We start from the raw sequence: 26,873 nt of genomic DNA on the forward strand, positions 1-26,873 counted from the left end.
TGGCAGTAGCAGGCTGACGAGGGCCCTCACGCTTCCTGGCTGTGACAGCACCTCAGTGAATTATTACTTTTTTCCCCCCGATTCCCTGTGCATTTCACACCAAGGCAGAATTATAAATTAAAACAGGCTGTCACTGACTTTGAGCATCTCTTCCCATTTATACCCCCCTGAAGAAATCGCTTTCCCCCAAGCCTCATGCATTCTTCTGATTAAAACTCCAAAACCTAAGGAGATCTTTCTGTTTTAGTCTTTTATTCCTGCCCTCAGGGGACCCCATATCCACGTTTTTCACAGAAACTAACTAGCGTCTGGACCTTCCATGGTCCATGGAGCATCCCTTCATAGGCATGACCTTCCATGGAGCATCCCTTCATAGGCATGCTTTAAGAGCCAAAGATCACAATGGAAGATTCCAGCAGGTCTGGTGGAAGATGGAGGCAGGGCTGAGCAGGGGCTTAGCATGTCCATCCGTCCTAACCATTTGGGCAGTGGCATCATAGCAGTAACTGGGATCCAGTCCTGGGGCTCTAGAGCCTCAGTCTTCACCTCTGTAAAATGGGGGAATATTAATGCCTATTGTATAGAGTTGGCTTTAGGACAAAATAAAGGGGAGAATTTGGAAACATCTTGTAATTGGAGTTGTGAAAATAGAAAGTGGTTGTGTGAGTATGCTTCCATTTCTTTATACCTACACCAGAAGTCACTGGGGTAGGACTTAAGTAGCCAGTGCTGCCGCTGCCCCAGGTGGGAGACTGGAATAGGTCCTCCCTGCCTCTCTGGAAAGATCTGGGGGTTGCCTAGATAGCTCCTGTGCTTTCCACAGGGACAAAAGTAGCATTCTCTGTACCTTCTAGAAGCCTGCCTACGTGCCAGCCATCAGAGGACCCGGGGTAAGCTGGGATGGGAGGCCCCATTTCTTTTTGCCCGAATAAAGGAGAAGAGGTGGGCAAAATAGCAAGGTAGGTCAATGGCTGGCTTATGTGACAATTAAGTCTTGAAGGAAAAAAGGGGAGCCAGGGGATTTCCATCATTTTAAGCACATCAAGGGAGTATGCTCAGCAGGAAGCCACTCTCGAGGGAGCTGGTGGGGGTGGGGGTCAAAACAAACACCCATGATGGACTAGGCTGAAATCAAGAAATCATTGCTAAGGTCAGTTACTGAACATAAGACTGGCCCATCAGACTGGTGTGTTAGTGTCAGACAGCCTTTGATTACCATCTTCTCACTCTCCCCCAGCACCTATGGAGTACCTGGCCCTTTGCAGAACTTCAATATTTATTTGCTGAAGGAAAGGAAACCATGTTCAATCCTTAACTTCTTCTCACCGAAAGTGGGCTCCAGGGACATATCTCCAGTTTCATCCCCGTGGCCTGTGAAGTTGGAAGCATGGACTCTCGGGCCCCACCCAGCCTGCTGGTTAGAATCTGCCTTTTGAGTAGACTCTCTAGGGACTCCCTGACTAACCTCACATCAGAGAAGCATTACTCTCACAGATCCCCTCCTTGGGCTGTAGCCAGGATTCTCATCAGCTGGATGGCAAATCGAGTTGTGTGTGGGTCAATCAATCCCACCACATTCAGCAATTATGACACCTGATTCCACTCTAAGAGAGACAAATGGCCAGAGTCACAGGGATGTGACCCCAGCCACAGCTGCAGGAGCTGCCAAGTGTAAACGGCAGGCCAAGTGATACTACTTCTTTTCCTCCCCGTGTGACAACTCTGTTAACATTTTTGATAAATATGTGTTAGACATTTCCTTGAAAATATGGAGTCATGGGGAAAATGCTAGAAGAAATCTATCAAAATATTATGGTTATCTTGGAATGTCTGAGAGGGAGGATTATGGGCAATAGTATTTTCTCCTGTGCACTTTTCTGGATCTTCCAAGTATTTTATAACCAGAATGTTTTATTTTACAATAAAGAAATAAACTTAAAAAATACTTTGGTTTTGCCTGGCAAGATGAACACCCTCACAAAACAGAGACGATTATTGGGTCCTGGAAGGGGGAGGGGAAGTGATCTATTTGCAAGAGCTTGTGAGTAGGTGACTCATTAGGGAATCAAGGAGGGGGGCACCTCTGGCTGCTTTCTAGGGAGTCACATGCCATTGAGGTCAATGGTCAGGACACATAAGGACCCTTCAGTGGGGTACGCATCTGGGATGCCTCCTTTAGATATGGTGATGTTTTAAATTGGAAATGCAGGATATTGACAGGTATTATGCTACAGATAAGGAAAGATGGTGGCAGAGCTCTGGACCTCCCTGGTTCTTCTTGACTCCTTTGTCCCAGGTGAGTCTATAGTGAGGTTTAAAGCTCAGCACAGTCAGGTGAGAAAGTCATGCAACAAATGAGTGTGGTCTACAGTGTTCCAGAATGTGGGGCTGGCTCTGGAGCCAGACTGAGCCCAAATCACAGCTCAGCACTGGGTAAAGGTTTAATCATGGATGATAGCTTTAGCCTCCTGCTCTCTGAGCTAGCTATGATGGCATCACCTAGGTTTGCTATGACTGTAAAATAGGTTCATCCTGGAAGAGAGCACCTGGCACAGAGCAGATGCTCCTGTCTGTGGCTGTTATCATCATGGTGATGACTTCCGGCATCAACAGTGCGACAGAGAAAACAACAGAAGAGCCAGAAAGAATAGGGTCACATGCAAGAGAAAGGATATTTGCTGAGTGTTTTGCCAAGAGCTGGTGGAGAGAAGACTGGAATAACTTTCCTCTTGAACTAAGCTTTCCTTCCTAGCAACCCTTTTCTGATTTCTGCAGCACAGGACTCAATGTGTATGTTCCCCAGGGTGGAGCTGTCCTTCTGACGGCTGGTCAGAGCAGTTTTTCCAACATGGCTGAAAAGGCCACTGGGCTCCACACTCTTGACTTCAATACCCAAGCCGGGCTGCCCTGAAGTTTGAAGCTGGCTCCAGAAATCCAGGATGACCAGCTATGGAGGAGTGGGAGATGCCCCGAGCCACAGTAATGGGCTGGATCCTGAGGGCTCAGTGCTCTAATCTCCGCTCTGTTCCTGACTTGCTGTGTGACCCTGAACAAGTCAATTACTTTCTCCCTGCCTTCATTTTCCCAATTGTAAATCAGGGCCTGGCCTGCCCAATTTATGTCCCAGCTGGGAAGTGAGTATCAAAAAGCTTTTAAAAGGCATTTTCAAAATTACTGAGTTCAGAGGCACTGCTGGAAATACCATAGACACAAATAACTAGACTCATATACATAGGCTGCTACCTAGGGCACTGTGAGTAGTCCTGGCTGCATTTTGCTGTGAGAACTTGAGAAAGACTGGGAGCAAAGAGCATGGGGTACAAAGTGCTACCCTGCAACTCGTCATGGAGTTTTATCTAAAAACATGCCAATGGGGCTGGGGCTATACCTTAGTTGGTAGAGTGCTTGCTTAACATGTACAAAGTCCTGGGTTCGAGCCCCCCCCCCAAAAAAAAGTGGACATAGTGGCTCAGGCCTTAGCCACATAGCAAATTTGAGGCTATCTTAGGGTACATGAGACCTTGTCTCAAATAAACAAAATCCACCATAATTCCATTATCATTGAAAAACTTCACTTCAAATCTTTATATAAAAATGAGATTTTTGAAATGGAAAAGTGAATGTCATTATTGTTTCTCTCCAAATGAGAGAAAAGAAAATCTTTTATTTTTTATTTTTTTTCTATTTTTATTGAATTTTTGTATTTTTCATATATCTTCTTAATCATATTTAGAGCCTCTTCTCTCTCCTCCCCATAACCCCACCCCCACCGGATTTCATCTCTTCTGTCATAAAAGTTAGTGCCTATGGAGTGAAGTTTGTATTCTCAGATGTCCCTCTGTGTGAGTTCATCCATTGGTGCCTGGTCAGCCTATCTAGCATCACTCCCTTAAAGAAGACCAGTTATCCCTCACCCAGCAGTGATCTGTAAGACCTTTTAAATTCCCATGGCGTTTAGATGACTGAGGGACACTGTTCAGTTTTTAGAACTATTAGGCAACATTCCTCCCAGTCAGTGGTGTTTATGGCCCGTGTCTGAGCTCCTGGTCTGGGTCCCATGGCCTTTCAGGCACGACTCTGCCACCCCCTATCCCATCAAGTCCACTGCTTCCTTCTCTGCCCCTGCTTTGGGTTTTTGCTGCTTTGCAGATCGGAACCTTGGCATTCTCCCTTGCCCCAGGATTTAGCACATTTTGTAGCTCACTGCAGGTGTTCTCTAAGCGTCTATGGTTTCCCTGGTGAAAACTGAGAGCTCAGCTGCCAAGGGCACACTGCTCAAGTGGAGGGATGGGACGCAGCTACCCATCATCGGTGGGAATGCTGCTGCTTTGCCCCCAGATATCAATGTGGCCACAACAATTTGATTTTCTTTATGTATCTCAAGTTTCCCAACTCATTCATTTCAATCAGCAGTGAGTTCCTATCCTGTGCCAAGAATCAAGAGAGATACTGGCACTGAATCAAGATGACCAGACCCCACAGAAAGGAAGTGTGACTTGGAAACTTCCTCTATAACACATAATAGATACATGCCTGCTAGGCATAGCTAAAATAAAAAGACATATCTAGCTAAAATGAAAAAGATAGCTAAAATGAAAAAGACGTATCTAGCAAGTGTTAGCAAAGAGTAGAGAGACCAGAACCACTGTGTATTACTTGCTGATGGGTAGGTAAGATGAGGCCCTGTTTTTCAAAAATTTTTTTGACAGTTTCTCAATATATTACATGTAAAGTTACCATGTGACCCAGGAATTCTATCTTATGTAGATATTAATTGAACACTTATCCATGTAAAAATTTGTATGTGAATATTAATAACATTATTCATAATAGTTGTGAACTAGAAACAACCCAAATGTCCATGTATTATCAATGAGTAATAAGAAAATTGTGGCATATCGACACAATGAAACAATATTCTGCAATAAAAATGAATGAGCACTGATACCCTCCATGATGTGGCTGAGTCTCAAAAATATTAAGCTAAGTGAAGAAATTAATCATAGACACATATTATGTATAGATCTAGCTTATATGAAATGCCTAGGGAGGCAAATCTATTGAATAGAAATATTAGTGGTCAGGGCTAGTGGCAGAAGGGTGGGAGGGAAATGGAGAAAAATTGCAAAGTGTTTCTTTTGGGGGTGATAAAATGTCCTAATATTAGACTGTGGTAATGGTTGCACAATCCTGCAACTATACTAAGGAACATTGACTTGTATACTTTAAATGTGGGAGCTATATGGTATATGTTTTATATCACAAAAGGGCCATTAATGAAAAATGTCATGGAAATGATTATGGATGGATGCACCCACCTGGGTGGGAAGGGTCCAGAGGACAAAGAACCAACTGCACTTTTGGGGGATGGTCAGGGGAGGAACCCCAGGAGAATGGGCTCTTGAGGAGAGTCTTGAAGGATTGAGAAAGAAGGGGTGTTCTCAGCAGGGGAAACCACAGGAGCAAAGCCAGGGAGGCTCAACAAGCTGGTTTGTTATGGCCGCAGCTGGGGTCTAGGGGAGATGGGGAGGATGAGCAAGGCAGAGCTTGGAAAGTGAGGCCAGTGTGGGCATGGAGGATTTCTGATGTCACACCACAGGGTTAGCTTCCTCTTGCCCATTTCCTCTGTGCCCTGAGAATGCTGACAGCAGAACTTACAAGATCTTGTTTGATTTCTAGTGTGTATGACCACAGATCACGGTGGACTGTGCTATTTCTAAACCTCATATGTTAGTTCTGTATTTTGCAAACTGTGTGTTACCAGAAGAGAGTCACAAGACTCACTGGGTGTCAGAAAGGCTATCCAGGCTTACATGCATAGGGTGATGGGGACACAAAGGGGTTATAGGAATGGCTATGGTGCAGGGTGGGGGCTGCCCCATAGACTTACTGCACAGCGGTCCCTCGTCTTCTCCCTGAGCACAGTCCCGGTGGAAGTCACAGGCATGCCCCAGCTGGAGAACTGTCCCATTCCAACAAGTGAAGGAGCTCTGCAGGGCCATCTTGGAGCCTGGGGATGTTCCTACAGAGTACACAGACACATGTTTCTTGTCAGTTTGGGTGGCTGCAGGCATTGGTTGATCCCATGGGAAGGTTGCCCCACTGTTTACATCTCAAGGCTTGACTTGAGACACCTGTATCTCTGTCTGACCACACTGAAAGCCAATGGGAAGAAGTCAAAGCCTGTCATATAGTCTCACAGTCTATTGAGACTCTCACCTTCCAGTGATGGTGAGTAACAAGGTGGCTGGGTCTTGGTCCATGTTCCCCAATCATTCTGGGGTCCTCATATTCATGACTTTTGTGTAGCAAAGCCTCCAGGATGAGTCCCCTCTATATGTGGCTCTACCTTCAAGGTCAAAGTCAAATTTGGGCTGCCAACAGATATACCTGAAGTGTAACTTCTCTAGGCCCCAACCTCAGATTCTAGCATTAGAGTAATTTACTGAGTTGATTCTAGAGATCAACAGGCACTTGCTGCTAGGGAAAGTAAAGAACATCATTGTGAGGGATTGGCCTGGACTCTGGGCCTCGCTCCTCCTTGACTGTCAAAGTGAGGCTGGCCCTTATCTCTCCTATGAAATAAGGGATTTTGACTTTATCTAGAAGATTTGCTCTAGTTCTGAAATGCTTAGAGAAACCACAGTTTCCAAGGAGGAAGGGAGAGCAGCAATTTATAATGAACATATTAGCAGTTGTTAGTTTCTGAATTAACAGTGATACATCATGATAATTAACTAGCCTGTGGCCACTTAAGTCTCTGCAAGCTGGAGAGATCCAGCTATGAGGAGAGGGAGCAGGCTGACCTGACATCAACTCCCCTGCTGAATGGAGGGGAGGAAGAGCCTGGCCAGGAATTTCTGCTATTCAGCTCCCATTTGATATGGGGTGGGAGGCTCTGGTCCCAGTGGAGAGGAGCGGCAGGGCCCACCTGCGGTGACCCTCAAGTGTGGCTGTCTTATCCTCTGCTCCTCACCGGTCTCCCCACCCTACCCCCTTAGTTCTGTCCTCATGATGGCAGTCTTCCCCCCAACCCCTAAATGCCCCAACCTCTCTGATCCTCACAAACAGGTGAGCATTTCCAACTCTTCCTGCAAATTCAGATTTAGCTGATTCTAATGTGGGACTCCAAGGTAGACCATCTTTAATATCTAGAATTCTGTGATTTTTTTTTCTGGTTCATTGGTATGTTCCCCATAGCAGTGAAATGAAAATCATGCCCAGTCTGTTTACTCTAGAATTCTGCCTATCTTGGTACATTGAGCTCGGTGAGGAAACTACCCAGGTCTTAACAGTGCCCATTTCCATTTCCTAAGTAAGGAAACTGAGGTCAGAGAGGTTCAGTGACCAGTCTAAGGTCTCACAGCCAGTATGTGACATTCAAACCCAGGACTGCAAGGCTGCTTTCTGTCTCATGGAAAGGATGTGTTGGAGGTGACCCTGTCCCCTTAGTTGCAGCCCAGTCCAGGCAAAATTCAGTTTATCAGATGAAACTGATGGTGTTGTGTAAACTATTTCCTCTCATAAGACTCGGAAAGTCAAGAAAACTTACAAGGCTTAAGAAAATTACAAGATTCACAGGGCCCCTCTCCACGTTACAGAAACAGTGAACAATGGCTCCATGAGTGGAAACTTCCTGTGTAGCTGCCCTCCAGTTGTGCAGGGACCTACAGGCGTGTGTATCTCATCTCCCATGCTGAAGTGTCTTTTGCAGTGATAAGCTGCCTTTAAGCCACTCGTGCTCCTGTAATAGGCCCCTCACCTATGTGCTTGTAAGACTGACATAAACTCATCAGCTCACCAAGTTAGACTTGGGTGGAATTATTTCTTTAGTATGTCATCAGTGCTCTACCTGAGGTGAATAGGCATCTATTTAGATTTCACCAAGAAAAGTCACAGAACAGATGGTCACTTGGCATAGTCAGACTGACCTTCAGTCTGGCTGGACCAGCTCTGTAACATCTAGGCACAGGACAATCAGCTCCATGTCCTCAAGTGAATCCTATCTGGGCCTTTAACCTGTTCCTTAAAGTCTCAGGATCTGAGCCCAGGGCTTTGCTATTTCTTTTCCCCTTGCTTCTCTCCATGAACCCATGCAACAGTCATGTGATGGTTCACCCACACTCTGCTCTCCATCCAGGCTCAGCTCACAGACCTCACCTGTGACAATTCTGTGCCTTTTTCCCTACATGCATTTGGCCTTGACTCCATTCAACTGGGCTCTTGAACTCATAAGCAAGTTATTATCTTCTCCATCAAGTTTTCTGAGCATCTGGCCATTCTCCAGCTCTGCACAGACCAGGTCTCATAGGAGAGTTCATGACTAGCCTTAAGAGGTTACATTTAGTGCACTTTGACTGATGTAATGGCCCCCAAATTCTCAGAATCTAGTGGGATGACGAATGTTACCTTATATGATAGGAGGGACTTTACTTTGCTGATGTGATTAAGTCTTTTAGGTGGAGAGATCCTCCGGTATCATATAAGGGGCATCCTAAGGATCCTTATCAGAGGGAGTCAAGAGAGTCAGGATGTCAGTTCACAGAGGTAGGGAACCTTTCCCCATATCTCAAGGAATGGGCCGTATAGCAAAGCCTTAAATAAACAAGGGCTACAGGCAGAAAAGTACTAACTAGGACCAGTGTTCATCCAAGACACCCCTTATCCAGGAATCCCCTTAGGACTTTTCAAACACTTGGCTCAGCTAAGTCTAATCAGATGATGTCAGCTGACCTTAACCCATTTCATCCTGGCACAACCTCTTTGCTCCCCACTCTCTCACAAGGGTCCTTAAAAGAATAAAGTCTGCTCTCTCTAGGTAGGTTGAAGTTTTCCTTCAGACCTTGCTGCTTTGTCAGCTCTGCCTGAAGATCCAACCAAGCCTGTGTATGTTTCTCTCTAATTGGGTTTCTTGAACTCCCCAAACTGAACAATAGAAGCATGAATTTCGGCAGTGGAAGGAGGGTTGTGATCCAGAGTACAGAAGCCCTGAGAAACTTCCTGGAAAAGGAAGGGAAATGGGTTCTCTAGAGAGAACAGCCCTGCCCATCAGCCTCTAGAAACATCCCAGGGAAAACGTGATTTCAGACTTCCGCCCTGCAGAGCAGTTAGAGAATAAATTTGTGTTATTTTAGGCCATTAAGCTTGTGGTAGTTCATTACAACAGCAAGAGGAAATTAATACACAGTCTAAAACGAGCTCTAGCTGAAATCACAGTCCAAGCCAGCCGAAGCCTTGGTGGACTGGAGCCCAGAGTAGGTTTAGATCAGCTTCTCAGTGTTTCAAATTGCTTCTATGATGAGTTCTTTGTAGTTCTCTGGTTTGATCATCTTTTTTCCTCTCTTCCTTATGAGGGAAGAATGTCACCCACCTGTTCCTGTGCCCAGAGACAGCGTTAGATTCTTCTCACAGAGATCCCTAGCTCCTCAGTGTACACAGAATGAGACTGCAGAGCCCTGAATGGGACCCTGGGATCATTGTAGAAGAGGGGACCAAAAGATCCTAAGAGTCAGAGAACGGTAGATGACTATAAGGAAGTAGTGTTTTCCAGACAGCAGGACAGTTGCTCATATGAACTCACATCAATTCTGACAGTGAAAGCATGTAAAAAACCTATGATGTAAGCTGAACTCAGACAAAATCCCAGCTTGGAGAAGGAAGTGGGTAAGAATCCCCAGTCCTAGTCAAGGAATGATTGATTAGCAACTGACAGTGGCTGGGAGAGGGAATGTCACTTTTCTTTAAGGTGATGCTGAGTAGGCTGACCAGGCTCCAGGGAACAGACCTACACTGAAGGGTATTTGGGGACACAAATTAGATTTGATAGGCTTTAAAAATAATAAAAAATATGAAATTAGACAGGGAGTAATAAGGGGTGCATACAGAGGGGAGGGGGTCTGAATATGATCAAAATACATTGTATGAAATCTCAAAAATTCAATAAAAATATTCTAAGCATAGGGTGCATTCTAATGTACAGTGCAAACTCACCCTCCTTCCCACTCCCTGCCAATTCCAAATATCCTCAGATAAAAACACAGGATCAAAAAATAAAAGGCATGACATAGACACAATGTCCCAGTGGAAAGGTAAGGCGTCAAGTTTATTTCACGGCTTTAATTCTGTGCATCAATTTTCCACTTGTCAATCAGTTCTCAGCTAAAAAAATCCATGCCTGTGTTAAACATTCTGATTGATTAGCACCACAATGATTTGGAGAGTTGGAATGTTGCATGTCCACAGCCAAATTACCTTGTGATAACTTAGCCCTTTAATATCCATTTATTGCTTACCTCTGTGTACAAGCTAACATTTTTGTGACTATTAGGTACATCCTTTTGGAACTTTCCTTTCTGACTCCTAGATTCCATCAACCCATAGGCCAAGAATACCATCAGATAATATGAGGTCTGTGGCAGACAGATTTCCTCTCTTTGTTGTAAAGAACTTACCTAATGCTTCCACCAATATATTTGAAAAGTCTCTTGATTTATCATTTTCTTTGTCTGGTTACTATAAAAACATGAAATTGCTACCATGTTGGAAGACGTATTTGGGGTAACCTAAATCTGTGTTCCTAGGTCATGGACACTCAGATTTGATTCCAGAATAAACTACCTCTATTCCCTTTGTAGTGAGAACTGTCCTTTTTTGTGTGTTGTCAATGTCCTTCTGGAAGTTAAGAGGTAAAATGTTTTCCCAGTAGCTGGTCTTGGGGAAGATTCAGTCTCTCCTGCCAAGCCACAGAGCACAGCAGAGGCAATTTCCTAAAGTAATGACTGTGGGGGTCTCTGCAGGGGTGTTATGGACCCAGCAATCCAAGGCACACGGGCCTCTACTCATCTGATCACTAAACTTGTAACAAATAGGATGGGGCTACTTTATTATTGCTACTATGTGGGAGGAACTGTGGAGTTTGGTAATATTACCCATCTTCTCTGCCCTCCTTCAGGACAAAGGTCCTGAAGAGTTTGATCTTCCAACTCTTGTGTTAATGGTACTCAAAGGGTGGAAACTTAATTACTTTAGTTTAGAGATGAGGCCTTTGGAAAAGGACTGGATTGAGCCATTGGAGTAGAGCCCCCTGTGATTGAATCCAACTAGCTTTATAAGGAAAGGAAAAGAGACCAGGCATATATATATATATATATATATATATGCATATGCATGTGTGCGCGTGTGTGCATGCGTGTGCGTGTGTGTGTGCGTGTGTGTGTGTGTGTATGCTTTTATGTAGTACAGCCAAAGTGGGAGGACTTTCCAGAACCAGCACTGTGCTGTTTGGACTTCTAGCTATGAGCTGCATGGATGTAGCATAATAAGAAAAGCTCTCTTTCACATGAGCTTGGTGATTTCATGTTCAAAGCATTTTCCTAAGCTTTATCATGGGAGATCTTTAAACACAGATGGATTGCTCTCATTCCAGCCCACCAAAGGAAACCTGAAAACTCTGTAAACTCTCCCTTGTCATATAGAACATTCTAAGCTGTGTATGTTGTGTTCATACTGTGTATTCTGTTATGCATCTTTATGAGCATATGCATGTTCCACACATTAGATAGGTCCTATAGATTCTTTTACATTTGCTTTATTAAAAAGTACATGTTTATTGTCTAACATTTGAAAGCAAGGGGCTGGAGAGTTGGCTCAGCAGTTAAGAGTGGGAACTGTTCTTGCAGAGGACCTGGTGGTACCCAGAACTCACACAGTAGTTCACAACTGTCCAAAACTCCAATTCTGGGAATCCGATGCCCTTTTCTGACCTCCTGGGGGAACCATGCCTACGGGTGGTAGACATGCATACATGCAGGCAAAACACTGGTATAGATGAAATAAAAATGAACAAATTAAAAAAATAGTTTCCGAAGTATAAAAGTAGGGTAAAAACAAAAAGAATAATACTCAGAATCCTGCCACCTAGAGGCTATGTTCTTTTTAACATCTTGATTAATTTATCTTTAGTTATTTTTTAAACAATTTAACGTTTTTATTGAATTTTTGTGCATTTCATATAATACTTCTTAATCAAATTTAGACTCTTTCCCCCACCCCATCCCTTATACCCTCAAAAAACTAGACTTCAGATACTCTGTCATATATGTTAAGTCCTATCTGGTCAAACATTTCTATCCAGGTACCCCTTGGTACAAGTTCGCCCACTGGAGTCTAGTCATCCTGTCTAGGATTACTCTTTCACCCCACAGCAATCATTTTCCAATAGTTCCTTGGCTAGTGTTGGGGCCTGCTTCCCATTTCCCCGATTCTATGCTGGGTTTTTGTCTGAGTTGGCATGGGTCTTGCACATGCTGTCAGCACTGCTGTAAGTTCATATGAACAAGTTTCCAGTGACCTGAAAACCTCTGTTTTCTTATGTCCATGGACCAACCCTGGCTCTTACAATCTTGGCCCCCTCTTTCACAATGGTCCCTGAGCTATGGGTGGGCGAGGTTTAATATAGGAGTCCTATCCAGACACATGTACTCTGAAGTCTCTTATTCCCTAAAACTTCGGCTGTTGTGGGCTTTTGTGTGCATTGCACTCTGTTGTTTGCACCGGTGAGAGTTGAGGGATGTATTAGTATTCTCTCTACCCCCTGTTCCTCTATGTTCCATGGACCTTAGGTGTAGAGATGTGTCACTTAAGGCTGGGCATCTCTCAGACATATATTCTCTATAGCAGCCTCCATCTGTTGTAAAAAGAAGCTTCTTTGATTAGTGGCATATGGCACATTTGTCTATAAATATAAGGATCCATATTTAGTATGCAGTAATAAATTTCATTTGTCTAGAGATACGACAGAGATAGGGTTTTCTCTAGTATCTATGACCTCTCCAGCCATGTGTATTTGGCTATATTTACAGTGCCACCTATGAATTCCCTCCCATTGAGAGGGCTTAGGTCCAATTAGGTCCAAGATAGCTATAGATTACGCCCTAGATAACAGTCAATCAACAGTCCAACCCAGTTCTAAGGCCTAATAACCACAATGACTGGTACAGCCAACTACCTCTATTGGTGCGGTAGTATCTTTAGTTATTTTTTCTTAAATCTATGCTTTAAAAAGTGTTTAAGTGTGACTGTGTGTCTGGATGTCAGGGTCTGGATGTCAGCCCTCCCTCCCATATTATAAAATCTTTTGTTGCTTGAACAGCATTGGTGAAGGAAGATGTAGTATTTGCCTTCCAACTGGATGGCTTGGGAGCACAAGAGGTGCAAGAATCCAAAATGGGTGTTAAGTGCCTTTCTCTAGAGCAGTCTCAGGTCATTTTAAAAGATACTCACTAGGAAATTTATTTGTCTAGATCTCTGTTTAACTTTTTAAAGAATTTGGTTTTTGAAAGTGATGTATCCTTGCTCTGGAAATTGTTGCTGAATATGTTAAAGCTGTAATGAAATGCTTCTTCTAATCATGTGGTTATTAAATAAAAAAATTAAAAAAAATTTGGTTTTAAGGAAAAAAGTAAAACTATCTTGTGCTAAGTATATAGAGAGACCAAAACGAAACCCCTTTTGGTATAACCAAGTCCAAGAAGTGCTTCTCAACATGAAGTTTCCTTTAAGCGTGTTCTACTCTAGTATAATGTAGCATTAGGCAGACAGAGCAGAGCTGTGCCCTGATACCTCCTTGTCATACAGGGGGTTTGCACTCTGTTTGAGAGACTGAGGATACATGGTTTGGATGAATGGAATCAGTAACTAGTGTGTGGCAGTTTGGGTGAAGGTGGTGAGAGAGAAGTTTACAATTTCTGTATGCTTTTATATAACTTACCCCTTGGGCAGTTGACTCGTGTATTTGGGTATCTGTGTTTTATTTATTTGTTGAATAGTTATTCTCCTTTTTTAAAAGGGTATTATAGGTAATTTGGTCATTTTTTTTCTTATAGAAGCTGTGACCCAGTTGCAAAATAAATTTGAGAAACAGTAAACAAAAAATTGTTTGTAGTTTAAAAAAGTATAGTCATGCCATACGTATCCACGTCTTAAAATAATTAAGGTTCTATCACACACTTTTCCAAAGCCTTTAAAATTTCCCTTAAGAATTCTTTTTAATAGCTACAATCTAGTGTGATCACACCATCATTTATTTAAACTTTATTCAACGATTGGGCCACTAGTCTGTTTATAATAACACTTTGAAGAATATCTTTAAGCATATACCTTTGCCTGTGTTTCTGATTATTTTCACAGGATAAATTCCCAGAAGTGAAATTACTGATTCAAAAGGTATAAACATTTTCAAAGCTCTTGATACATATTACCAAATTGCTTTCTAGAAGTTACTTCAATTTACACTCTTCACCAGCTGTGTTCATACATGCACGTCCTTCATTCTACATCCTGGTCAACCCTGAGTATTATTATAATTTTTATTTTAAACTAAAGTCTGTTTTACTTTGAGTTTTTCAGATAAGGAGGTTGAAATTTTTGTGCATTATCAGCTTTTAAATTCTTTTTATTCTTTTCATGGGTGGGGATTGAACTCTGGGCCTCATGCATGTTAGGCAAGTATTCTACCACTGAGTTACATCCCTAGCCCCTTCTTCAAAAGTTTTATATTTATTTTTACGAGATAATAAGGACCCGAAACCATTATATATGATATCATACTCTCTTTACATGTATATTTGCATTCTCTTTATGATACATTTTGGCATATAGGCATTTAAAGCTTTAATGTAATCTAAATGTAGCCCTATTTCTTTGGTGATTTCTTCTCCTCCTCTTCCTCAGACCTTGTATTTTCCTTCTTTCCCTCCCTCCATCCTTCCCTCCCTTTCTTCTTGTCTACCAGACCCTTCTTCCTTCTAACCATCTCTGATGCTTAGTTTGTTCCCTATGAGGCTGGTAGGCGTGTGTAGGTCACCCTTCGTTGTTTGGGGTTGACCTTCCCTTTGGGGATACCTTCCAGCAGCTCCTCACCTCTCAGCAGCAGGGACCTGGACTTTGGATCTCACCTGTGACATGTTCAAAGATTCTCCATTTCTCCTCCTCAATAGTCCTTTACTTCCAAAGCAATTACTTCTTTTATTCAGCATAGTGGAGATTCTGCCTCACAGAATTAGTAGCTATCTATCTGTCTTACCCAGAAACTGTAGCTGACCTGAAGGGAGGTATGAAGTCCAATGCATCTACAATAGTGCTTAGAATATAGACCTGCCCCAGCAATAATTGGGAACTAAGCTGATCCTGTATATCAGCAGACCTTGTATATTCTGTCTGTTTTACAGTTGAGGATACAAAGTCTCAGAGTGGTTACACAGTTGGTTTGCCGAGGAATTGGTGGAAACCTATGCTTTTTTGACATCTTGGTCTATATCTTTCATGTTGACTGTCGGTGGGGGTCATCCAAATGATGGATATGGCCAGGAGTGTTGATAACAGGTAGAAAAGCCCAGAGAGAAGCCTGCTTGGCCTTCACAAATAAGCCTTGCCAAGATGGGTAAGGAGTGAAGGAGAGTGTTGCTTTCACTCTCTGGATGCCCTGGATTTGTGGATTTTATTCCTGGGACTGCTTCCTTGGTTGAGGCACAGCACTAACTCAAGGAAGCTAGCTCTTTCAGTCCTGCTCCCTCTGATTCTTCCCCTCTACTTCCCCAACTGAAGACGTCCAAGGTCCCTGGAGAGTTTCCTTTGGACCTAGCAAGCTTTATGTTTACCAGAGACTCAATTAGATGGATGCCTGGTACTTGAGTTCTACTGCCAGCTCAAACTCAGACTAATGAGGCACAACGAAAACAACTACTCTGTCTTCTCAAGTTCTTTTTTTTTTATGGGGCTCATAAATTCCTAGGAGGAAGGTACCCTTGGTGAACGGTTTTAATCAAAGGCTAGAGCTTCTTAAACAGCATCTTCTCTGTGGTTGTACAAACATTGTTCTGGCCTAAGGATAGAAGGTACCCTGAGAACCTGGATGGTTGTCACCTGTCTCCAGAGCAACAGGGAAGGGGCAGGGCTAGGTGGACTTATTCTCTGTTGGCACATCTGATATCTCTGGGTGCTGTTAATTTCCTGGTATCACTGAGACATCTCAAATTCCCCGGTATCAGTAAGGTAGGAGAGCAAGTCAGTCTTAGGAGGTGCTCAGGGTTCTTAATAATGGTCTTCACTATGGAAATTTACTCCTTAGCCCTTGAAGCAGCAGTTTCTCCTAGACAACCATGGAAGCCACTGGGGTTATGAAATTGTTGTCACTCCTTACCTTTGCATAGCATTTTAATAGCTTGCAATGTGCTTTCTTAAGCTTTCCGTATTTGAATCTCATAAAAACCTAGCTGAACAGTTATTATTCCCACTTGATTAATCAGAAGACTAAGGATTCAGAAGTCTAAGCCATGCCTATTGCTTTTTAAACAGTAAAACAACATGTGACCAGTTGATTACCGCCTACCTTGCCTGAGCTCACAGCCAGTAAACCACAGGTGAGACCAGAACTTGGCCAAATGATCCTTGAGTCAGAGCCTGTCCCTTGACTCATGTTACATCATCTGCCAGAAGCAGTGCCCTGATGTTCATGGGAGTCTCTTGGCAGGTGAGAAACAGTGTTGATGTTCGGGCTTTACAGGGCCAATGTCATCAGTGTCTCTGGAGAGAGGCCCTTAGCACTGCGTGGTTCTCAAAGCTCCCTGTGTATTTCTGGGGGAAGATATCTGAGTGGCATGTCCTTGGAGGACTGGAGGAATATGGGACTGAGCATCCATGGGTCTTGGATGGACCCTTCACCTCCATGACTTCTCTGTCCTCTGGCACACTGTGTGTTGACTTCAAATCTGATCTCCAAGTCCCTTTCCATCCCTGATCTCTTATAAGGGTTCTGAGCAATGGCTGTTGATGGGTATACGAGATGGATTTGCTATACTTAGTGCCAACTTGATTAATGCCAATCATTGTGGATGACTCTCCAGTGATGCCTTCTGCTTTTCTGTGTGTCTTTACTAAGCTGCTCACCCAGCAAGCTGGCCTCACATTGGAATTTCTTGCCCCAGTCATCTGTCATTTGCATCTTGGAACATCTCTTCAGAAGCAGCATGCCACATTTGTTTGTCTGTTTATCTTCTCAGTGGATGCTGAGAAATTAGTTCAGATTTGCATCAGCAACACATGTGGCCCAGGTCAGGTTCTGTGAATCACTGTTCTACACCATGGGTGACTTATTAGGTTCAGTCACAGGCACTGACTCCTTCTCTAATTATACCTTCAAAACAGAAACTCATACACATTCCCCTCCTTCAGTCATGTCTTAGAGATTTGATGCTATGAAATCCACACAACCCTCTAACTCAAATTTCTTTTCTAAATGAATGTCAAATCTTAGGGCACTTAATTAATTTTTAATTAAGGTTATTTATGTGGCATTTTAAAAAGGCACATTTGTCTCAGCTTTCTGGCCATCTCCTACCTGCTTGCTCTTGCCTAACTGATAAGATTCATTACAGGGGTGGGGCTTGAGAACTGTTTCAGTGAGAAGCTCTTAAATCAAATGGGAGATGATGTGTTGCAGAGCTTTTGTACATAGAAAATTTGAGGGTTGTCGGGATAGAGCAGGAGGCCAGTGTCTGGAATGGGGTCCCACCTGGCAGATAGAAACAAAATTTTCTAGGGCTAGGATAGACAGGTGCTTGGGGGTAAACAAGCCAGGAGACATGAAAACAAATGGTGACATGATGAGGATGTAGTCAGATAGTGTGTACAGGCCAACAGCCACAGCTCCCTTGCTGACTTTAATGGGGGTGTTGGAAGGCCCATGAATGGTGTAAATTAAGCCTGGCAGAGACCAGATCTATTGAGGGCTTTAGGTTTCATAAATTGTACTGTAGTCAACCTCATTAAAGAAAGACCTGGCATCTTGGTTCCTACTCCAAAGGAGAGGCCCAGTCACAGATGGTTTCCAGTGAGCTGAGGAAGACAGCACTGTTTTAGAGAGAAGGAGAGTTGGATGGAAGCCTAGCTTTGCTGCTAGGTCTCTGGGACCATGAACGAATCCCAACACTCTGGGCTGCAGTTTCCTAGCTTGTATATTGTCTAAAGCCAGACATCCACATGGGCCAGGGTTACTGCATGGATTGTGCCCTGAGACATTAGAATCATTACAGTGATTGAGCTGCTTCTTGGGTCTAGTGAAGGCTGTCAGGAATAGAGTGTCTCAGAGGAGGCCTGGACTAGAATGCTCTACAAATTCTTTGGATAACTGACTACACTCTTATTTGAAAACATCTCATGTTGGAGAAATGGGTCTATCCTTAGTTCTTTCTTCCTTTAGGGGACTCTCTCAAGTCCCTTCCATGCCTGATCTCCTATTAGGATTCTGAGCAACAGCTGTTGCTGTTGATGAGATGGATTTGCTATACGTAGTGCCAACATGATTAATGCCAACCATTGTGGATGACTCTCCAGTGAAGCCTTCTGCTTTCCCGTATATCTTTACACATTGACCCATATGCTGTGATGAGTCCCTCCATGGTCCAGAATCCTCAAAGTTCCTTTCTACCCAAATTGCATATCTATAATGACTCTAGCTGACCCACGGTCCCACTCTGTTCAGTTTGTGTTGATAAGGTCCCTAACATGTAGAGAAAATAATACCAGTGTCCAATCCTCTTCCACCAGTTGGAGAAGGTAGTGAACACAGACTCAATTTGTGGTTTTCCCTTGTAGAAATCAGAATGCTGTCTAATGCAGTTTCTGTGAAGGTCACATGAGGTCCTATGTATATAAAGGAACGAGTATGTGTGTCCTTACTCTGAGCTAATCTTGGAGCCAAGGAGTTTAGAGAATTGGTCATGCAATGTGGGAGAACCAGTGAGGGGTTGGTTGGAGAGACCAGTCATAGGGACAGGCAGAACATTTGGACATACCTCACAGTGGAGTCAAGGCTCTACAGAGCTGGACCCTTGCAGTAAAATAATAATAGAAGCAAACCCAAAGTAATTTCCAGTACAAATAATAGTTGTGGAAAAAGCATCACAGTGCAATAATGAATTCTCAGCATTATTTGCCTCTAGAGTCATCTCACGGTCAAATGTAGCTTTCTGAACCCAGCTCTTTCAAGAATGTCCTTCTGTGGTCACTGCTGATTTCCACAGCCTGTGATCCAAACTTCATGGCTGGCTTTTCCAGATTTTCCATGTCTCTTTGAATCCAACTAAACACTGACTTATAGCTCTTTAGAGAGTTTGTGTAACCTTGGATTAGCTGTCTAGAATCATCTTCCTTTGAACAGTTCCGCCTACCTGAGATGCACTTCCCTGCCTCCTTCACTTCTTCTTCTCCCTGAAGGAAGACACGTATCTCCTTCTAGGTAGGTGGATTTGTCTTACTCATTTTACCTCTTGGCAAGCACCTGGCACATATCAAGTACTAATGATTTTATGTCAAGGAAGGACAAACTAGATCACCAGTTCAAGTAGAAGAATGTCATGGGGTGGGATTTCCTGGCATCCTGTTAGGAATCTCTCATTTCTTTGAGTTACACCAAAGAAATTCCACTCTCCTTCTTCTCCTCTTCCTCTCCCCCCACCATTCAATTCAATGCTTGGTTTATTGAAGGGCTGTTTTCAGAATTTTGTCCTGAGCTTACAGGCTCAGGTGAGAGCACTGAATAAAGAGTGACTTATTGAACTAGTTCAATATGGTGGGCTGTTGGAGCTGGTATTGAAGGATAAGAAAGGACCATCCAAGGAAAATGGTTGTGGAGGAACCTGGGTGGGAAGAGTATCATGATCTAGAGACAGAGAAAAAGCCATTATGGCCCAAGGGGGGGTCACAGAGGATCACTAGGGTTGTCTGAAGGAGGAGGCAGAGGCTCAGGCAAACTGGGGTCAGGGGTATATATAGATTTTATGTAAAGAATTTAAACGGCAGGTTAAAACCAAAAACCTGGTAAGTCTCTATAAAGATCACTGAGTGATTCGGAGAAATTGAGTGAGAGAAGGAAGAGAAACGGGAAATCTAGCTGGGCAGCACTGTGACTGACCAAGCAGGTCATGAAGGTAGCTTGGGTAGAGCTGAAGGGACATGAATGGACTTGAGTGATGTGTTGGAGGTGTCCCTGACAGGACTTCTAGCCTGGAAGGGACTGTGAGAACGAGGGCAACATGACAGATGGCATTGGGATAGAACCAGGGTTGAAAGATGACATGAAAACACCCTGAGGCTTGCTCAAAATTCTTTTTCCCTGTAACTTTCCTAAGAAACACAGATTCCTGAAGCTGTTGGAAGAAGGCAGAAGAATGAGCTTCATTTTCACAGTTGAGCTCTCTGCAGAAATTAAAAATGTCTTATTCCTTTGCAGCCTCCAATAGCCCCTTCATTTTGTTACATGGTCTTTTCCCTAAGGTTTCCTTATTTGACATTTATCTTCATTGCTTTGGCTGAAAAGACACACCAATAATTTTATTTTTAATATTATTAATGACCTTTGTGAATATTTTGCCATTAATCTCTCTGAAATGTGATATTTAACCATTCTGCACCATAGCTCCCCATAAAATATGTCATTTTCTTCTTTTGTTTGTTCAATAAACAATGAACAATTCCAATTGCACTTTGGAGAATTAATACTAATCACAAACAAATTACAGCTACAAGTGACTGCTGCAGGGACCAGGCTTTCTGTTATCCAGCATAGACGGCTGCTTGAGATGGGAAACCTAAGGAAGGAGGGATCATTCAGGCTAAAGGAATAAAGATAGGACCACCTGGTCATGGGTGGTAGCCTCTGAACACCTCCAGTTAGGGAATGGGTGGATTCAACTCTCTTGGAGCCAGATGGAAGATCATCCTGCTTGAATCTTTGGTAGCCATGATAGAGGAGGGCTGGCTGTTTGCTGAAGGGACAGGAGGGCCATTGGATGCTGATGCAGATACCAGTCATGATAACAGTATTCAACACATATTGAGGACTTGCAATGTTCTGGGTCCATGTAAAGGCTTTATATATGTAAATTTATTTATTTAGTTCTCACAGAAAATATGTGAAATTCTTGCTATCTCCTGGATATCTGTTTTTACTTTTTGACAGGGTCTTGTTATGAGGCCCAGGCTAGCCTTGAATTCATTATTCCATTGTCTTTTTCTCCAAGGTATGGGGATTACAGATGTACTCTACTGCACCTGGCTAGTATCTCTTTTTACGAAGAAGATAACTGGGATGATTTATGAGGTCATTTACAAGGTCATAGCAAATTGGTAGAGCTAGGATTTTATGTCTGCCTCACTGGGAAGCCCCTGCTCTTAACCAAAATTCTAAAACCACTAGGATAGGAAAGAGCATTGTAGAGGACACAGAAATAAACAAGAGGGTGGACTATGATTTCAAGTCAGTAGAATACGAGACAGAATGTATATCACAGACTTGAAACAAAGCCAGGTGAGGCGGTGCATACTTGTAATAGCAAAACTTGGGAGACAGAGGCAGGAGGATCACAACACTGAATGAGCTATGTAGCAAGACACTGTCTCAGAGTACAATGACAGCGAGGCAACACAGCAACAGCAACAATAGACCAGGCTGGAGGGAGAGGCCCAGGCAAACAAGGCAACGGTCTCAGTGAGCCACTGAAAGTGGTAGGCTAGAGGCTGAGGCTATGGGACTCTGGAATAGGATTCTCCTCTCTCAAAGGAGTAGCAAGAATGTTTTTAAGGGTATTGATAGCTGCTAAGACAAGGTATAGGCACAGAGAGTAACAAGGGACCCGAATATTTGATTTCATAATTTGTCCCCAAGTCAGACAAAAGCTTATCTCTATCAGAGGTTGTTGGGGTCTACATTAATTTCTTTTCTCATCATTGTGACAAAATATCTGCTACAAGCAACTTCAGGGAGGAGGGGCTTATTTTGGCTCATAGATTTGGAGGGCACCACTCATCAAGGTAGTGAAGGCATGGTGTCTGGGGTGGTTCCATGTAGCACTGGAAGAGTGAGGTGGCAGCTCTACATGCCTCGCTGGGTCAGGAAGCAGAGAGCTCAGGTTGGAACCAGAAGTGGATATAGTCTTCAAGACTTGTCCTAGTGACCCTCTTCTGCCAGCTAAGTCACATGTCCTAAAGGTTTTATAACCTCCCAAAGCAGCCACCAGCTGGGGCCTAAGTACCTACAGCATGAACCCCTGGGGAACATTCCAGATTCAAACCATAACAAGGTTGAATGAGATAATTATGGAGAAGTGTTGTGTAAGCCACCTAGTTTTAGTAAATGATTAACATTTTATTTGTAATATTAACCCCTCTGGCATTCAGTGACAGACCTCACTGAGACCCTAATAGCCTACTCACTCACCTTCTTGTGTACAGGAATGTTACCTTCTCAGGAAGGCTTTCTCTGTGATTTGATCTCAGATCTCTCCTGGGTCCCCTCCAGCAGATACTGGCATCCCCCTCCCCTAGGTATTGTTGCTCTTTGCTACTTATATTGGGCACTATTTACTTCCCTCATTAGTTTTCTTGTGGTCTGTCTTCCCAGTTGGCATTCAGGGGATGTAGAACTTAGTGTATTTTCACTATTGAATACTCAGAGCCTAGGAAGAATGTCTGATATGCAGGGAGATCATAAGGAAAGTTTGTTGAAAGCATAAGTCGCTAATACTCTTTAATACATACTTTGGACCATAAGCTCAGAAGAAGGATTTGGACTTCATTCACAATTTAGAGAAGATATTTCAGAGGAAAGGCATTTCACTGAAGAGGACTTCTATGTAATCCCAACTCTAACGGCTATATGTAGGCATAGCTGGGATTTGTCTATATAAAAAGAAAATCAAGTAGAGGCTCACAGTGGAGATTATGACCTTCTTAAAGACTTTATTTAGTGCCACTAACTTCATGCAGGTGAATGCTTGCACAGTTAAACTTTTGCAGATTTCGGGGACACCTGCAGGGGGCATAGCTATTGTGTGCTGTGCCACACACAGAGGACAGAGCAGATGACTGACTCACAGTGAGGGAGCAAGAGACTGGGAGACAGCCAGAGAGAGTTTTGCCTTTCAGGCATAAAACAAGAGGGCCCCTCAGGGAGCCTTGGGAAGTGGATGGGCTCAGGGAACAGTGGGAAGTGGATGGGCTATCCTTTCAGCCAAGGTCATAGGCTTCCTTCAGGAAGTCTAAGGAGTGTCAGTGTAGTCAGTTTGTTGGGCACAGTCCTAGAAATCTGGGAAAGGGGTTGAGCCTCTCATGCAAAGACCGAGGTGGCCTGTTTTGGTGAGACGTCAAGAACATCTCTTGCACATTTTTACTTTTACTTCCTTTACAAGATTCTCATGTTAGAGTTGGACCTTTGAAGTACAAAACTTGGAGAAAAGTAGCAAAGAAGAAAAAGACGGATAACAGAGAGGGAGGAAAGAATAAAATAACAAAAACAACAACAATAATGCAATATTCAATGAATACCCACTACGCACTGGTTACTTTAAAAAAATATGTTCTTTCACTTCATTACCTGAAGTGACAGAAAATAAAATCTACAAGAATATCACCAGTGTAGCACAAAGACTATCACAGTAATTGAAAATGGTTCATGCTAGTGAAAAAGGGAGACGTTGTACATTATTGATAGAAATACAAAATGGTGTAACTGCAATGGAAAACAGTATGGAGAGTCTCAAACCAAACCAAACTGGAATTATCTCATGAACTAACAATTCCACATTGGGGTATATATGTCCCAAACAGTTAAAAGCAGTTTTGAAGAGATGTTTACACACCCTTGCTCATGACTACTTCATTAATAACAGTCAAAAGGTGAAGCAACCAATATTCATCAATGGATAACAGATAAACAAAGGGAGGTACATGCATACAAGGGATTATTATGTGACCTTAAAAAGGCAGTTCTGACAGATTACAACATGGATGAATCTTGACAACATTATGACAGGTACAATCAGCAAGCTACAAAAGGAAAAATGCATGATCCAACTTACACGAGATACCTAGTAGTTAAATTCATAGACAGAAAGTAGAATGATGCTCAAAGGAGGCAGGGGAAAGGGGGCTTGTGATTTGGTGTGTTTAGAGTTTCAGTTTGGGAAGATGAAAAACTGCTGGCAATTTGTCGTCTAACAATGTTAAGTATACTTAGTACTCTTGAAATGAATGTACATTGAGAAGTGGCAAAATAAGATTTTGTTATATGTATTTTACTACAATTGGAAAAGATGGTTGATATGCTGCCCTTGAGACTAAGCCTTGAGGAAGATAAATAGAAAAAAGAAATTGGCTTGTTCTACTGAGAAAGCCCATCACAGTGGTCTTGCTAGCAGTGTAGGGTCTTCTTTTAAGACCCATTTCCTTTGGTTTCCTGTAGGGTACACTGGCGTGGGAGGCACAGCTGGCATGAATGGCTGGCAATGGGGACACCTCAGATCCAACCTAACACTGTCATGTGACCTTGGACCAGGCAGTTCCCTCTTGTACTCTACTTATTTATGAAATCACGGGTTTGGACTAGGTAAACTCCAAGGTCTCTTCCTCCCTGGCTGTGGGTCAAGGCCTGCTAATTGAGAGCAGGGAAGAGGAGTATCCATTATGAGGAAGGAAGATGCTGGAGGTGGGCAGTCTGATCATGGTGATAAGGGTAGATTATAATTCACAAAGTTTCTTGGGGACTCCCAGTTAAGCTAGAGTCTTCTATGCCCCTGATTTTTATATCAAAGATAGGCAATGTCATGCAGAGGGCTGCTTCAGGTCCAGTGGGCTCCCGTGCTTGCAGAGCTCCATTTCTACTTTTATGAGCCTTTTATAAACACCCTGGGCTTTCTCCCAGGAACTAAATACTTGAGAGTTAAGTGCCATTGAAAAGTCTACAATTGCATTTAGAGAAAAAATAGGTGAGTAAATAGACTAAGGCTTGAGGCAAAAGGCTGTGAGGACATACTTGGGGACCACGTATGCCCCATAGGTCTTGAGCAGAGCTGCCAGGTCACAGGCTACAGGCATGTGCATCCCATCTCCATTTAGGAATGGTTTGGGAAAATCTTCCAAGCCAAACAGACAGAAAATCCTGGCTATGGAGCTTCAGCTACATAGTGAATCTAAGTTCAACTTGGATAACTTAGTGAAACTCTGACTCACAAAACCACCCCCCCCCAAAAAAAAAGAATGCAAAAAGAATTTGAGGTAACTTGCAATAGTTATTTACATTATAACCCTAGGAATAAATGAATCAGGGTGATATAAGAATAATTTTGTAATACAAAAGTATCAGTTTCTAAGTTATAACTAAAATTTAGCTAATGTGCATTCCTGTGTTTTCTAGTAGACAAAGCAAAAAGAGAAACAAGATCAATTACAAAGTTCGTGTTCATAATAATTTGTTATTTCTGACTTTGAGCACTAACAGAAGATATTTTATGAGGCATCACATTATAGTCGACAAAAATTTCACCTGCATCTGTAGAATCAATGTAGTAATAATATGTTTGTTTAGCCTTTTCTTTTATATTTTATACATCTATCATTTATTTATTTATTTGGCTTATGGAAGAGGGTCTTGATATGTATCCTTGGCTGGCCTGGAGTTTGCTATGTACATTTGTAATGTCTCCAAACTTCCAGTGATTCCGCTGCCTCTGCCTCCCTGGCGCTGGGATTATAGGTGCACGCATCACACCTGGATTATTTAGCTGTTTCTTAAAATACTATATCCGAAGCACACAAATCAACTGAGGATTAGATTTAAAAAATTGCTTTGCATCAAATTCACAAAGACTAAATCAATACTCAGCAAGGATGTGCTAAATTAGGAATTGGTAAATGCAGATGCTCCTTAATTAATGATGGGAATTTGTCCTGATAAGCCCACCTAAGTTGAACATATCATAAACTGACAAGGCATATAATGTGTCTAGCCTATCAAACACTGTAGCATACAGCACTGTGCATGGTGGGTATTGAGGCTCCCTCAGGAATGGTGCGGCTGACTGAGGGTTGTGGCTTGCTGTCTCTCCCCAGCATCACAAAAGGGTATCAATCCCATGTATCACTAGCCTAGGAAAAGAGCAAAATCCAAAATTCAAAGTTTGGTTTCCACAGAGTATGCCTTGCTTTTACACAGTTGTAAGGCTGAAAAATTAAGTTGATCTATGGTAGGTTGGAGAACCATCTGTACTGCTCAAGAGAATGTGAACCAGTAGGGCTTTTCTAGAAAGTACTAGTAATACATATTAAGAACTTTACAAACGTACAGACTCTTAGACTCCAAAGTTCCACATCTAGGAAACTTCCTTTGAGGAAATAGAGTTATACAGATATTTAGACCTAAAGTTACTCACCACAAATTACAGTATCATGAAAGTAAGAACAAAACGTCAAGAAGTCCAAAGACAGAATGACAGTAATAAGAGCTGGCACATCCGTAGCAAATGCACAGGACAAAATTCATGACCCATTAACTGGGGAAATAAAACAAAACCAAAAGCAAATCTGAGACACTAAGTAACAAACCAACCTTCCTGTATGAAAGACTGACAAAAAGGTATAGCAAAACCCATCTGTATACCCAGAAAGAAAATTAGAAAGGATGTATCAAATCATTAACCAGAGTCACCACTGAGCTGAGGGTTGTGAATGCACTGAGTTTTCTTTCTTCTACTTTCTGAACTTATGTGCTCTTTAGTGAGAACATATAAATTTTATAATCTCAAAAAGTGAGGTAGGACTACTCAAGAAAAGCAGGAGTGAGTCAATCTATCTTCTTTTCTTTTTTTAAAATATTTTATTTACTATTTTTATTTTACGCGTATGAGTGTATTGCCTGCATGTATGTGAGTGCACCCGTGTCGTGCAATGCCGCGGAGGTCAGAAGAGGGCTTTGGACTCCCCTGGAACTGGAGTTAAGGATGGTTCGTGACTGTCATGTGGGTGCTAGGAATTGAACCCAGGTC

The 26,873-nt window shown here is 42.7% G+C and overlaps 1 protein-coding gene across 1 annotated transcript in view; it reads right to left on the minus strand.

Annotated features, from left to right (window-relative positions):
• Alk (ALK receptor tyrosine kinase) overlaps positions 1 to 26,873 on the minus strand; it is a 790,272-nt gene that overhangs the window by 118,996 nt on the left and 644,403 nt on the right. Inside the window, exon 6 of the mRNA XM_008846481.1 lies at positions 5,891 to 6,022. Coding sequence (XP_008844703.1) covers positions 5,891 to 6,022 — 132 coding nt within the window. The remainder of the gene's footprint in view (positions 1 to 5,890; positions 6,023 to 26,873) is intronic.

This window comes from Nannospalax galili, unplaced genomic scaffold, assembly GCF_000622305.1.
Source record: "Nannospalax galili isolate Female #2095 unplaced genomic scaffold, S.galili_v1.0 scaffold683, whole genome shotgun sequence".
Classification (NCBI taxonomy): domain Eukaryota; kingdom Metazoa; phylum Chordata; class Mammalia; order Rodentia; family Spalacidae; genus Nannospalax; species Nannospalax galili.